The 14149-nt window shown below is 39.0% G+C and overlaps 1 protein-coding gene across 2 annotated transcripts in view; it reads left to right on the top strand.

The window, feature by feature from the left end:
- The window catches only part of SLC34A2 (solute carrier family 34 member 2), a 35574-nt gene extending 22838 nt beyond the window's left edge, over positions 1-12736 (top strand). Inside the window, exons 9-13 of one of the 2 annotated variants that reach the window (XM_032806627.2) lie at positions 1035-1155; positions 1850-2017; positions 3794-3910; positions 3995-4119; positions 9394-12736. In XM_032806627.2, coding sequence (XP_032662518.1) covers positions 1035-1155; positions 1850-2017; positions 3794-3910; positions 3995-4119; positions 9394-9975 — 1113 coding nt within the window. In that variant the 3' untranslated portion in view covers positions 9976-12736. The remainder of the gene's footprint in view (positions 1-1034; positions 1156-1849; positions 2018-3793; positions 3911-3994; positions 4120-9393) is intronic. The other variant, XM_032806629.1, reaches the window with a different exon arrangement.
- The last annotated feature ends 1413 nt before the right edge of the window (positions 12737-14149 follow it).

Below are 14149 nucleotides of genomic sequence, written 5' to 3'. Positions count from 1 at the left end.
GTACAGTTTAGCAAACAATCCATTCCATGGTTTCTTAATCTGACTAGGATTTGCAGACTTTGTATTATATAACACTCTGTGAACTGAAGGGTCAGGGTCTGTGTGTGCCTGCCACCCTGAATGAAGAATCCTGTTTGCACCCACTAGAGCTGAGTCTGATCTACTCAAGGCTACTGCTTTGAAATAGCAGAACATGATTGCCTTGGCAAACCACAGACAGCACGGCAAGAGTCTGAACTGGTCACTTCCCTCCTCACGGGCGAGGTTGTGGTTGGTGAACAAGTGTGGGGTCCAGTACAGGTCCCCACTAATAGTAATTAGCTCTTCTATATCACTTTTCATCAGTAGATCTCAAAGTGCTTTATAAAGGACATCAGTAGCATTATCTCCATTCTACAGATGGGGAAGCTGAGTCATAGAGAGATGAAGTGACTTGCCCAAGGTCACCCAACAAGAAGAGCTGGCAGTAGAACCAGGTGTCCTGAGTCTTAGTCAAGTGCTCTATCCAATAGGCAGCACTGCCTCCACTACTTTCAGTTAAAAGCAGCAGAGAATTCTGTGGCACCTGATAGACTAACAGATGTTTTGGATCATGAGATTTCGTGGGTGAATATTCATGATCCAAAACGTCTGTTAGTCTATCAGGTGCCACAGGATTCTCTGCTGCTTTTACAGATTCAGACTAAAACAGCTACCCCTCTGATACTTTCAATTAAGGACCCTAGTGGAGATAAGTTTCTTTGATTCAAGGAAGCAGTGAGATGGATAGGGATTGTCAAGGAATTCCACAGCCTTCCCACCCCACCATATTATTTTATTAACTTGAATGAAGTCTCAGCCTTTTTTCAAAATACAAGCAAGTCTGCCTCTTCATTGGTGGGATGCCAATAGTTATAGACTGAGCTTAGCCCTGTTCACCATTCTTCATTTATTATATGAATGCTTTGTTGCAGTCCTTGAAAACCCATGCATGTTAGTTTTTAATGCAAAGGATGTAGTTGATTAAATTGTCTGTTTTGCATGGCAATATCTAGACAATGCAGAATGTCACCATTCCAGTCTCAGAAAACTGCACATCCCCTGGCCTTTGCTGGACTAATGGAAACTTGACGTGGACCATCAAAAATGTGTCTCTCACAGAAAATATTCAAAAATGTAAGTTGAAATACCACTTATTTGTAAGTTATGGGTTTTAGATACACTTATTTTGTGTAAAATGAACCACAAATCATTATAAAGGGATACAAGCAAAATGAAGTTTGACAGCTGCATACATTCAGACCAGCTCCTCCGGAGTTATTGACCAATTTTCTTTTGGTAACATTGCATCATTCAGACCCTACACAGATCTCTTGCTAGGAGCCCTAAAATCAGCACAGGTTTTCCATGTCATGTCACACCTTACAAGTCCAGTGACAGGTTTCTTGGGTTACTTTACAAGAGTGATTTCTTGGATATTTTGATTGATCATCTTCATTGGCATGTGAGTACCATTTGGCAGAGAAGGGGTGACACACTCATCTTGCCATGAAGAACACACTAAGATTTGCTCCTGCCTTTGCATATCGCTCCCTTGCGCAAAGTTGCATGGAGATTCACTACCCATACATGGGCATGTTTCTGTCTCTGTCTGCCCCTTTGTGTGGGGATGCTAGATATCTTACAGCCATGTCCATAGCAAATCCACACACACCCCTAAAACACCCATACTGGGCAGACTTTGAGGTAAGGATTTTTTGCTACCTTTGACATTGATGCCACTGTGCCTATTTATGGAAGAACAACAGTATGGCCTAGTGAAAGAAATAAAATTCTGGCTAGTCTGACTTTGACTTTTTTTCCTTTTTAGGCCAGCATCTCTTTGTAGGAACAAATCTTGCTGATCTTGCTGTCGGTCTCATCCTGCTTGCAGCGTCTTTGATAATTTTGTGCACCTGTTTGGTGCTGATAGTTAAGTTACTGAATTCTGTGCTTAAAGGACAAGTGGCCTCAGTTATCAAGAAGACGCTCAATACCGGTAACTATGTGTTGTTTCTATTTAACTATGAATAACTGTGGCAATAAACACATTTACTGATACTTTGCTCTGGCTGAGCCGAAGCGATGGCACGAGTAAAGCAACATAAGCTGAAATTCTAGAATAATATTTTATCTTGTCAGTGTGTTTCTTTCATTTCTTTTTATAAATCAATGAGTGAATGTTTCACTTGTGAAGTGTGGCTGATTAAGCCGTAGGAACCAAAGTCCAGACTCTGTTTTTGATGTACTGTATAATCATTAGCTGTAAGAATCCTAGGGGTTACTAGATATATATCCTTAGTAAATACCACTGAAGTGCTGACGGCTTCCTCTGGCATGGGGCCTTCACCTCATGTTACTGCTAGAGCTAGTTGAAAAAAGGGACAATTCCCTTTCCTTCTCCTGACTGAGCAGCCAGCTTCAATCTCTATGACCACCTGTCTCATTAAAAAGCCACTTTGTGCTAGGTCAGGGGTCGGCAAACTTTCAGAAGTGCATGCATCTGACGAAGTGGGTATTCACCCAGGAAAGCTCATGCTCCAAAATGTCTGTTAGTCTATAAGGTGCCACAGGACTCTTTGCTGCTTTTACAGATCCAGACTAACATGGCTACCCCTCTGATACTTTCAGAAGTGGTGTGTCAAGTCTTCATTTATTCACTCTAATTTAAGGTTTTGCATGCCAGTAATACATTTTAACATTTTTAAAAGGTCTCTTTCTCTAAGTCTATAATATATAACTAAACTATTGTTGTATGCAAAGTAAAATAAGGTTTTTAAAATGTTTAAGAAGCTTCATTTAAAATTAAATTAAAATGCAGAGCCCCTTGGACCGGTGGCCAGGACTCGGGCAGTGTGAGTGCCACAAAAAATCATTTCCCGTGCCGCCTTCGGCACGCATGCCATAGATTGCCTACCCCTGGGCTATATCATTCAAGCCATACAGCATCACTCTAATTTATTGATCTTCACTTAACTAAAGGTCACCTATGTCTCACAGGGCTGCAGTAATTAAACTCTCCTCCTGCTGAGGACAGAAGGTCTGACGAGGTAAGAGAGATGTGCTCTGCAAATGGGAGAAGGTTACAAAGCCAGGACTTGCTGCTGGCCCTTCCTTCCTCTGGGGTACAGGGCAGCAGCGGCTCAGGAAAAAAATTAGTCAGTTCTCATGTTTACATCTAATTTGGAACTTGTCAGTTTTTTGGGTTTCTTATTTCACTTCTTCCCAACTGATTAAGTCCTGATTTCATAGCTGACTGGCAAAGTTGCAGGCTTCAGGGAAGCATGGTACATTATCTCTCTAATTGGGGTCTTTAGGTCTATATTTTCAAAAGTTATTAGTGATTTTTAAGTGCCCAGCTTGAGACACATTAAAGAGACCCAATTTTTCACAGGATGGGCTCTCAGTGCTTTTTGAAAAACAGGCTCACTGAAGGCATCTGAAGCTGCCAAAATTGAGGCAACTGAAATTTGGAAACCGTAGGCCTTGTTTTTTCAGTTTATAACTTGAAAGGCACCCATACATTGTTGTGTTGATCTCCATGTAAATGCTTTTATTATTATTTGCGCTGTGGTAGCACCTAGGAGCCCTACTCAAAGACCAGGGCCTCACTGTCCTAGGTGCTGTACTAACATAGAACAAAAAATGGTCATTGCCTCAAGTAGCTTTAATCTAATAAATAAGAAATAATAATAATATTTTCACAGCTGTATTACATAGAGCATAAAATATTTTGTGACTCTAAAAATCGTGCCTTCCCTTTTTTCTTTTTCAGATTTTCCATATCCTTTTTCTTGGGTAACCGGCTACCTGGCGATGCTTGTTGGAGCTGGTATGACGTTCATTGTTCAAAGCAGTTCTGTTTTCACATCTGCTATTACGCCACTCGTTGGTAAGTTCTTTGGTATTCCATTTCTAAAGCCTCGTATTTTATATTTTTCAGTCCAAAATATTCAGTCCTATTTTCTTCTTTTAGGTATTGGTGTTATAAGTATTGAGCGTGCTTACCCACTTACGTTAGGGTCTAACATTGGTACGACCACGACTGCTATACTTGCGGCTTTAGCAAGTCCAGGCAGTACATTAAGATATTCGTTACAGGTCAGTATAAATCATGCTTATTATTACTTACAGATTGTAGTCAGTGAGAATTTTGCCAGAGTAAGGAGGATTAAGGCGTAAGGAGGATTTAGCTCTAATCTTGCTGTTATACAAATATCCCACATTAGTTCCAGACTATTGCCTTTCAAACCTGAGCTTTTCAGGTTATTAAGGGTCACGCACCAGTTTCAAATATTGAGACCAGCATAAAAAGATACATTATATGTTCACAGAATTGATAATGGCTTTCCTGAGACTGGCTTGATTTTCAGAAACGAGAGTCTGAAGTTAGTTTCCGAAGTCAGAATGTAGACATCTACACTGATGGCCTGTTTTCAAAAATGCTGAACACCGAGTTGCTCCCATTGACTTCATTATTGGCTCTGCCCTTGTGAAAAGCACACCCCTAATTTTAGGAGCCTAGGTTTGGGAACCTATTTTTTAAAAAGGTAAATGATTTTCCAGGTATATGGTGATGTCTGAATTTACCTTTCTACATCAAGTATCAATGCATTTCAATAACTCTAATAAACTGAATGGGTTATTGACATACTTGGAAAACGGGGAAAAAACAACAGTAGTCGTTTTATTACCTCTACACAAGATAAAGCAGCTGCTATCTCAAAGCTGGGCTAAGTCCAGTTAAGTTAATCTCATGTTAAATAATCATTTTATGACATCCTTTAAAAAATAAAACCATATGTTTGAATTAGGGCTGTCAAGCGATTAAAAAATTAATCACACTGGTAAACAACAATAGAATACCATTTCTTTAAATAGTTTTGGATGTTTTTTACATTTTCAAATATATTGATTTCAATTACAACACAGAATACAAAGTGTAGAGTGCTCACTTTATATTTATTATTGATTACAAGTATTTGCACTGTAAAAAATCAAAAGAAATAGTATTTTTCAATTCACCTAATACAAGTACTGTAATGCAATCTCTTTACATGAAAGTTGAACTTACAAATATAGAATTATGTAAAAAAAACCTGCATTCAAAAATAAAACAATGTAAAATTTTAGAGCCTGCAAATCCACCCAGTCCTATTCTTGTTCAGCCAATCACTCAGACAAACAAGTTTGTTTACATTTGCAGAAGATAATGCTGCCCCCTTCTTGTTTACAATGTTACTTGAAAGTGAGAACAAGCGTTCTCATGGCACTGTTGTAGCAGGCATCTCAAGATATTTACATGCCAGATATGCCAAACATTCGTAGGCCCCTTCATGTTTTGGCCAGAAGGAACCACCAGATCATGTAGGTTATGTCACTCTTAAACCTCTACAGCATAGACACTCGCAGCTGCAATAGAAGGGTTTCTCCCATTGCTGTAGTTAATCTGCCTCCCGGAGGGGCGTTAATTAGGTTAATAGAAGAATTATTCTGTCAGCCTAACACAGTCAACAGGGGGCGGTTAGGCTGACTTACTTGTGGATTTTTCACACTCCTGAGTGACACAACTGGGTTGACTTAACTTGTTAGTGTAGACCTGGCCCTCGGGTGACTTCCTGTATATCACAGACCACTAACATCATCCAACACTGTCACACTAAACCCAACAATCAAAATTAGATGAAAATTCTGTAGCCCACAAGAGACTAAATTATTATGTGGCACAGGCAGAGAAGGGGGGAGACTGAGGTGTATCAATGCCGGAAGCCCTCACCATGGCAGGGAATTGATTGAGCAAGACATATCTAGATGATCCCAGCATGTCAAGTGCACCCCACGCTGCAAAGGAAGGTGAAACCCCCATAAAGTCACCCTCTGACCTTGGGGAAAATTCTTTCCCAACGCCACATGTTGCAATCAGCTAGAACCTGAGCATGTAAGCAAGCACCTGAGTGAGAGAATGCTCAGTGCCACCTTAAAGCACCATCTGTCCAGTGTCCCATCTCTGACGCTTCAGAGGAAGAAGAAAAAAACCTCAGAATACATTGAGGTCACCCCTTCAGGTGACCGATGGAAGACATAAACTGGAAGGGACCCCCGGGGCTGTTGAGCCTTGCCCCCCACCATCACAAGCAATCCCATCATACAATCCTACTCATAAATTTATCCATCTCTCAAAACTAATTAACTGTTTTGCCCTATAACTCCTATTGTAAGGCTGTTCCAGAATCTCATCTCTTTGATGGTTAGAACCTTCTTTAACCTTCTTTAAATTTCCGGCCTTAATTTGTTCGTGGCCAGCTTATACCCATATGTTCTTGTCCCAGCCTTGTCCTTTAAATTTAATAGTTTTTCACGCTCCGTGGTGTTTACCCCCTCTCAGACTTCATTTTGCTAGGCCAATCAAGCCAAGCACTTCCATTCTCCTCTCATAGAATAGGTCCTCCATATTCCAATCATCTTAGTAGCTCTTCTTTGCACCTGTTCCAGTTTGAATTATTTTTTCTTGAACATGGTTTTACATGAGTTGTACACAGTATTCCAGATGAGGTTTCACCTGTACTTTATACAATGACATTAATACTTCTCTATCTCTACTGGAAATGTCTTGCATAATACAGCCTCTCATCGCACCTGCCTTTTTTGCAGCCACATCATGGTGGTGGCTCATAATTATCCTGTGATCAAGCAATACACTTAGTGTTTGTTGCTTCTAATTGATAAACTCTGAATTTATAACAGAAATTCTTATTATTGAATCCTACCTTGCACTTTGTGCTATTGAATTCCATCCCATTTCTATCACTCCAGTCTTCAAGATCTTCCTGTATAATATTCAGATCCTCCTCTGCATTGCCAATACCTCCCACCTTTGTTTCAACAGCAAATTTTATTAGCACATTCCTACTTTTCATGCCAAAGTCATTAATAAAAATATTAAATAACATTGGCCCCAACACCAATCCTTGAGGAACTCCACTAATAACCTCTCTGCAGTCTGATATTTCTCCTTTCAGCACAACCCATTGCCTTCTCTCCTTTAGCCAGTTCCTTGTACTAATCCTTATCATCTCTAACTTAACTAACAATTTTCCATGTGGTGCCATGTCAGATGCTTTACTGATGTACAAGTGTATTAAATCTGCTGCATGTCCCTTATCTAAAAAATCAGTTCTCTTCTCAAAGAAATAAATCAGGTTAGTCTGGCACACTTTATTTCTGGTAAAGCCATGTTGTGTTACCTCCCTTTTCCATTTACCTCCACGAATTTTATTATCCTTTCCTTCGTAATTTGTTCTAAAGCCTTGCATACCATTTAGGTCAGACTAATAGCTCTGGAATTGCCCGGATCAGTTATTTTCTCTTTCTTAAATATCGGAACAATGCTAGCTATTCTCCAGTCATATGGTACTACTGCCAAATATACAGATTTATTAAAAATATTTGCTACTGGACTAGCAATTTCATGTGCCTGTTCTTTCAGTATTCTGGGATAGAAATTATCTGATTCCCTAATTTTAGATCATTAAACTCCAAGTTTTTCTTTCAAATACAATGTGACAGTCTCCATTCCATGTGCTCATTTGGAATGGAGACTGTCACATTGTAGGTTTTCCCTAAAGTTTTTCCTAATGTCCAACCTAAACCACCCTTGCGGCAATTTAAGCCCATTGCTTCTTGTCCTATCCTCAAAGGTTAAGAAGAACAGTTTTTCTCCCTCCTCCTTGTAACAACCTTTTATGTACTTGAAAACTATCATCACGTCCCCTCTCGGTCTTCTCATCTCCAGACTAAACAAACCCAATTTTTTCAATCTTCTCTCATAGGTCATGTTTTCTAGATCTTTAATCATGTTTGTTACTCTTCTCTGGACTTTCTCCAGTTTGTCTACATCTTTCCTGAAATGTGGCACCCGGAATTGGACACAATTCTCCAGCTGAGTCCTAATCAGCATAGAGTAGAGTGGAAGAATAACTTCTCGTGTCTTGTATCAGAGGGGTAGCCATGTTAGTCTGGATCTGTAAAAGCAGCAAAGGGTCCTGTGGCACCTTATAGACTTACAGACATTTTGGAGCATGAGCTTTCGTGGGTGAATACCCACTTCGTCGGATGCATGTAGTCTTGCTTACAATACTCCTGCTAATATAACACAGAATGTTGTTTGCTTTTTTTGTAATAGTGTTACACTCTTGACTCATATTTAGTTTGTGGTCCACTATGACCCCCAGATCCTTTTCCGCAGTACTCCTTCCTAGGCAGTCATTTCCCATTTTGTATGTGTGATCTTTCCTTCCTAAGTGGAGTACTTTGCATTTGTCCTTATTGACTTATTAGACTGCCGGAGTCTAAGGCAGCATCTTATTTCTTTGTAAGCAACACATTTTTTACATTAAAAAAATTAGGGTTGTGTGCCTCTCTCATTGATTTAGACTTGTATCTTTTTCAGTTGATGAACAGAAATTGCTTATTGTTTGAGTTGGCTGGCTTTGTCAGCACAGGGGTGAAGGGCTACATGGTAGAACTACTCAGCAGAGCTGTGTGGAGGATGGGAGTACTGTTTTGTGAAGGATTTGGAGATATTGAGCTTTGCTCTGATTTGGAACAAAGCCAAACACCCAAAATTTCCAAATTGTCCACAATGGGAAATTCAAAATAATATTTTGGGTCATTTGAAAAATGTTTCCTTTTGATTTCAACTTTTTACATGTCTTTTTTTAAGTAAAAAAAATTAGATATAAAAAATAGTTTCAATTAAAAAATCAAAATGTTTTGTTCCAAAAATGTCTAAATGGGACATTTGTTGAAACCTTTCGCCCCACCTCCAATGATATTATGGCAAAATGTACCCAGTTTCATTAAGCATTTTGATGCTGACGAAACCACATATTCCAACAGAATCAGGTTCTCATCAAGCTTCTCTGGCCAGCTCTGTGTATCATTGTGCATGTGAATGTGCTGTCCATTGTACACTTTTAATGACCTTTTAATACTCTTATTGTAGGCTCCTTGGTTTCACTGGGAATTTTGCTAGTGTGAGAGTAAGGAATCAGACCGTTAGGCCAAGTCAGATGTAACTTAGTTGTCTTATGTTGATGACTCATCAAAAACACACAGAAATCTGGATCTTTTCCAAACATTATCCTGATTGTTGATCATTATTAATTATGTAGTACCCAAAGTGTTCGTAGTGCTTCCCAGAACACAGACAAGACCGTATAACCTAAAACTAATAACTCTTAAGTGTGATAATAGAGTAAGAGGGGAGTGAGGGAAGACAATACAGACTCTGAGGAAGATCATAGGTTTGTTGGTATTTGGGTCACAGTATTTAAAGGCACTTTAACTAACTGCTCAAAATGTGCTTGCTTTCAGATTGCTTTGTGTCATTTTTTTTTCAATATTTCCGGGATTATTCTGTGGTACCCAATACCTTTCACCCGGTTACCAATCCGCCTCGCAAAGGGCTTGGGGAACATAACAGCCAAGTACAGATGGTTTGCTGTTTTTTATCTGATCATCTGCTTCCTCCTGATCCCGTTGGCTGTGTTTGGTTTGTCGGTAGCTGGCTGGCAGGTCCTTCTGGGCATTTGTGGTCCCATCCTACTTGCTTTGATTATAGTGATTGTGATTAATGTTCTGCAGTCCAAACGGCCAAATATTCTGCCTACAAAGCTCCAAAACTGGGATTTCCTTCCCAGGTGGATGCACTCCTTGAAGCCATGGGATAATGTGATAACTTCTGCACTTTCCTTCTGTGGGAGATTCTGCTTCTGCAACAAGTGCTGCAAATGCTGCAAAGGCAACACGGAAGATGAGCTGGCCAAAGACAAGCAGGAAAAGGCTATGGCAGTTTATGATAACACGGTTGAATTGGCTGATGAAGAAAATTGTGTTCCAAAGACACAACCAGCAGCTGGTGTTGAGACAACCTACTCAGACAACACAGCCTTTTAGGAGGGGATCAATCTCTAATAGCAAAGATACAGTATAAGACAATCAATCTCTTGAAAATCAGCTTGGGCAGTATAATGAGGAATGAATGAAAACTCTGTTAGGTTCTTGTATCCAGTGGAATATTACTCATCAAGGAATGCAGTAGAACAAATTCTACAGGGTTCCCAGAAAGTCTAAGATCAGGTAAAAAGCTAAGGATGGATTTTTATCTGGAGGATCTACTATATGATATGTTAATTCAAGACCAGTACCAAACAGTACCAAACAAATAAATGTTGATATGCAGTCCCATTAACAGAATGGCTCCAATGAATTGAGACATATGAACTTAAAAAAACATGCTGTAATGTGCAGAACATTCTCTCTGAATTAGAGGGATATTAAACTACACTCACCTGATGATACCACAAAGTTTTTGGAAGAGGCGAAAACTCAGAAGAATGAAAATGTTTTCATATATTCATTTCCTGTAATGTTAGAGAGCTTAGATGCTGTATTTTGTGACTTCTAACTGAAGGCTAACGTAAGTATTTTAAATTGCTGGTGCACTTGTTGTTTGAAAGTATAAATCAGTTAAAGATTGGGTGCCTACTGAAGGGCTTGCTGGAAACTCTACTAAACTACAAAACAGCCTTTTAAAATAGCAGTAAAAGTTGGATTTAGAGCAATAAAAGCAAGAACATTTGGAATTCAGCATTATGCCGACTGCAGGGCTTATGCTAAGATCACACATTCTTAAAGAAAGCTGTTAATACCAACTGTAGAGAACATGTGTGTTAACTGTAACCATTTACGACATGGCCTGTGTCAGTCTTGGCTGGAATCAGCATAGTGCCCGGCATGAATTTGTACTGTCATTATTATGCACGTGCATATTAGGAATCCAAATCTCTAATAAACATCCACAGGTAAAGTAATCGGACATCACATGGTGGGAAGTCCCTTGTCCTCGCTCTATGTGGGCATTAATGTTGTAGTAAATGCCTGTGCAGATTAATCCACATCATGGACTGACAAGAAACTGCAACATTTCAGAATAAGCCATTTCTGAGTACTGCAAAGCCTTCAAATATCAGTACACTTTTGTTGGCTTTGTATAATTTAAAAATGACCAAATCATGGGAGATATAGTGGGTGACGGTTGGAATGTATGAACATTGACAGTTGTGAGGGGTGGAAAAACTACAGCCCTGGCTCTATGCTAATTTTTAGTTTATATAGCTGAGTTATAAATGAGACTTACAATGGAAATGTTGACAAGACCCTTCACTGTAGCATGGCTACTCAGTGCTGCTAAAATAGATTTACTTCTACACAAGTTTGCTATTTTCTTAATGTTATGTAATTTAGTAGGCAGAACTCAGTTATAATGTAAATATGTACATTTTGAGGGTGAAAATAAGTTCTTCACATTTTTAAATTGACATGCTTATAAGTTGTGTAAAGTCTGCTTTTTCATACTATATTAAATTGTATTCAGACTGAGCTTTGGATTTTTTCTGCTCCTGTGAGCCAGTGACAAGATGCTAAGCATGGTTGTGATTTGTATCTATTAGCCCAGATAGGATTTTCAAAAGGACTCACTGTTGACCTAACTCTGCTCCCCTGGATCTCAATAGAGAACTCAGAGTTAGGACCAGCCATCCCTTTCAGTCTATTCCTTTTTCTGTTTTCTTGATGTTAATGTTTGTTGAACTTTGTTGTCTCTGAACAACTCTTCTCATACAAACAAGATCTCTAGTCTGCCCCTCACATTTCTAATGTGCTCTCACATGTCTTTACAGGCTTATGTGCATTTCCTACTCTCAGCTTTTTGACTCATTAGAATAATATCTAGATGTTCTTGTGAAATTCTGTAAGATTTTTTCATTGACTAACTTTGAAATAGAAGACGTTTCCTGCTTCTCCTTATTCAGTTAACAGAGTGACTCTTTGTTTTACTGTTTAAATAAAAGCTTAACAAGTTCTCTATCAAAACACCAGGGGTAGTTAGGAAAAGCAGTTGCTACAAAGGAACTGGAGGAATTATGTTTTGACATATCAGTGCTCTAGGCTTCTTTGTTGTAACTATTCTCCTGTCCTACATTCAATTCTTGTTTAGCCTTCTTCGCTCTTTATATACATTGTGTTATGTGCCTTTATTTTCAGGCAGAACTCATGGATTTCAGTGGAGACATTTACCTAGAAGTTGATAGCACATGTCCCTGCATATTCCTTCCCAGACTCTAATAATTGCTATTTACACTTAATTTATAATTGTTCTAATGTACAGCATTTTCATAAGTTATATCGTAAATGTCTTTATGTGATTGAGTTGTTTACATTACATATTTGAAAACTATGCAATGTTTATCTATAATGTAAAAAGGACATACTGTATATTTTGTAACATAGTTTTTAAAAATTGTATTTGTAACTATGTATACTTCATACTATGGAGGCATGTTAGTGGCTCCATTGTTTAAGTTACATTGTGATTTGCTGCTAATGCAGGAGGTGAGTCCTTAAAATAAAGATTGCAATGTAGCTAAATATATTCCTATTATATCTATAATGCACAAGGATGTTGAATTCTATTTTTCTCACCAGTTGTGAATTTTCTGTGAAGAGTAACTGTTGAGGCACAAGGTTTCTAAAAATTATTTTTTTAAATTCAAAGAAATTATACAGCCTTTTGGGATTCTGTACCATTGGCTTTGTAACCTGGCATGAATGTTCATCCTGCTCTAGTAGAGTGCAGTGCATTGAATAAAAAAATAAAGAGATGTTTAAAATATATACATTTACTTATATGCAGTGGTTGCAAAAGGAAACATAGTTCTTGTCATAAAGCATAATTCCCAATTCTGAACCTTAGCGTCCAAAATGTGGGTGCCTGCATGAGCCTCCAAGCTTAATTACCAGCTTGGATCTGATAGTGCTGCCACCAGCCAGAAATTCCAGTGTCTGACTCACTCTGGTCTCCCCAAAACCTTCCCTGGGGAACCCCAAGACTCAGATGCCCTGAGTCTCACAACAAAGGGAAATAACCCACGTCCCTTCCCCTCTTTACCTCTCCCAGATCTTCGCGCCCGGTCATAGGAGATTACCCTGCTTCAATTCCTGAACAACCGAGAGACCATTTCACCTTCCCACCCTCCTTCTTTTTCCCCCTCCAGTCTTTCCCTGAGAGAGACGTAATCCTGCAAAGGATTCTATCCCGTTGAGCCTAACTAGAAAAGAAATACAACAAGTTTAAAAAAGAAAGAATTTATATTAAAAGCAAAGAAAAAGACATAAAATGGTCTCTGTTCATGGTGACAATATAAGGGTCATTGGCTATAAAGAAAACAAATGATAGTAACAGTCTTATTCAAAAAGAAATACAATTTAAACATTCCGCAAAACTACAAACACAGTACTCACAAAAACAAATATAAAAACCTATATTGTCTATTACTGTACTTACAACTGGGAAACAGAAGATTTAGAAGCCTGGCACAGAGAGTTATCCAGAGCCGAGAGAGCACAGAGACACAGACAAAGGATACACCACAAAATTCCCTCCGGACTTTAAAAATCCGGTTTCCTGATTGGTCCTCTGGTCAGGTGTTTGGTTCCCTTTGTTAACCCTTTACAGGTAAAAGAAACATTAACCCTTAGCTATCTGTTTATGACAGTTCTGAGTTGAAGAGTTCTAGTTTGAAACAGAAAATGGTAAAGGAAATGGGGTTGTGCATCAGCATAGGTACAACAAAGGAAATCTTAGGAGGAACATGCACCAACATAGATTTTCATAGCATTAAAACATGCTGCGTAGGAGGCATACTGGAAGGGACCATGAGAGGTCATCTAGTTCAGTACTCAGTGCTGAGGCAGGACTAAGTTAGGTCTAGAACATCCCTGACAGATGTTTGTGCAACCTATTCTTAAAAACCTCCAATGCTGGGGATTCCACAACCTCCCTTGGAAGCCTATTCCAGAGCTTAACTACCCTCTGTAGTTTCTACTTTCTATAGTTAGAAAGTTTTACCTAATAGCTAACCTAAATCTCACTTGCTACAGATTGAGCCTAGCACTTCTTGTTCTGCTTTCAGTGGACCTGGGGACCAATTGATCACCATCTCCTTTATAACAGGCTTCAACGTGTTAGCATACTGTTATCCAGTACCCCCCTCAGTCTTCTGTTCTCAAG

Source organism: Chelonoidis abingdonii, chromosome 5 (assembly GCF_003597395.2).
Source record: "Chelonoidis abingdonii isolate Lonesome George chromosome 5, CheloAbing_2.0, whole genome shotgun sequence".
NCBI classification, from domain to species: Eukaryota; Metazoa; Chordata; order Testudines; family Testudinidae; genus Chelonoidis; species Chelonoidis abingdonii.
The sequence above is the reverse complement of the archived record's forward strand: the minus strand, read 5'-3'. Positions and strand labels throughout refer to the sequence as shown.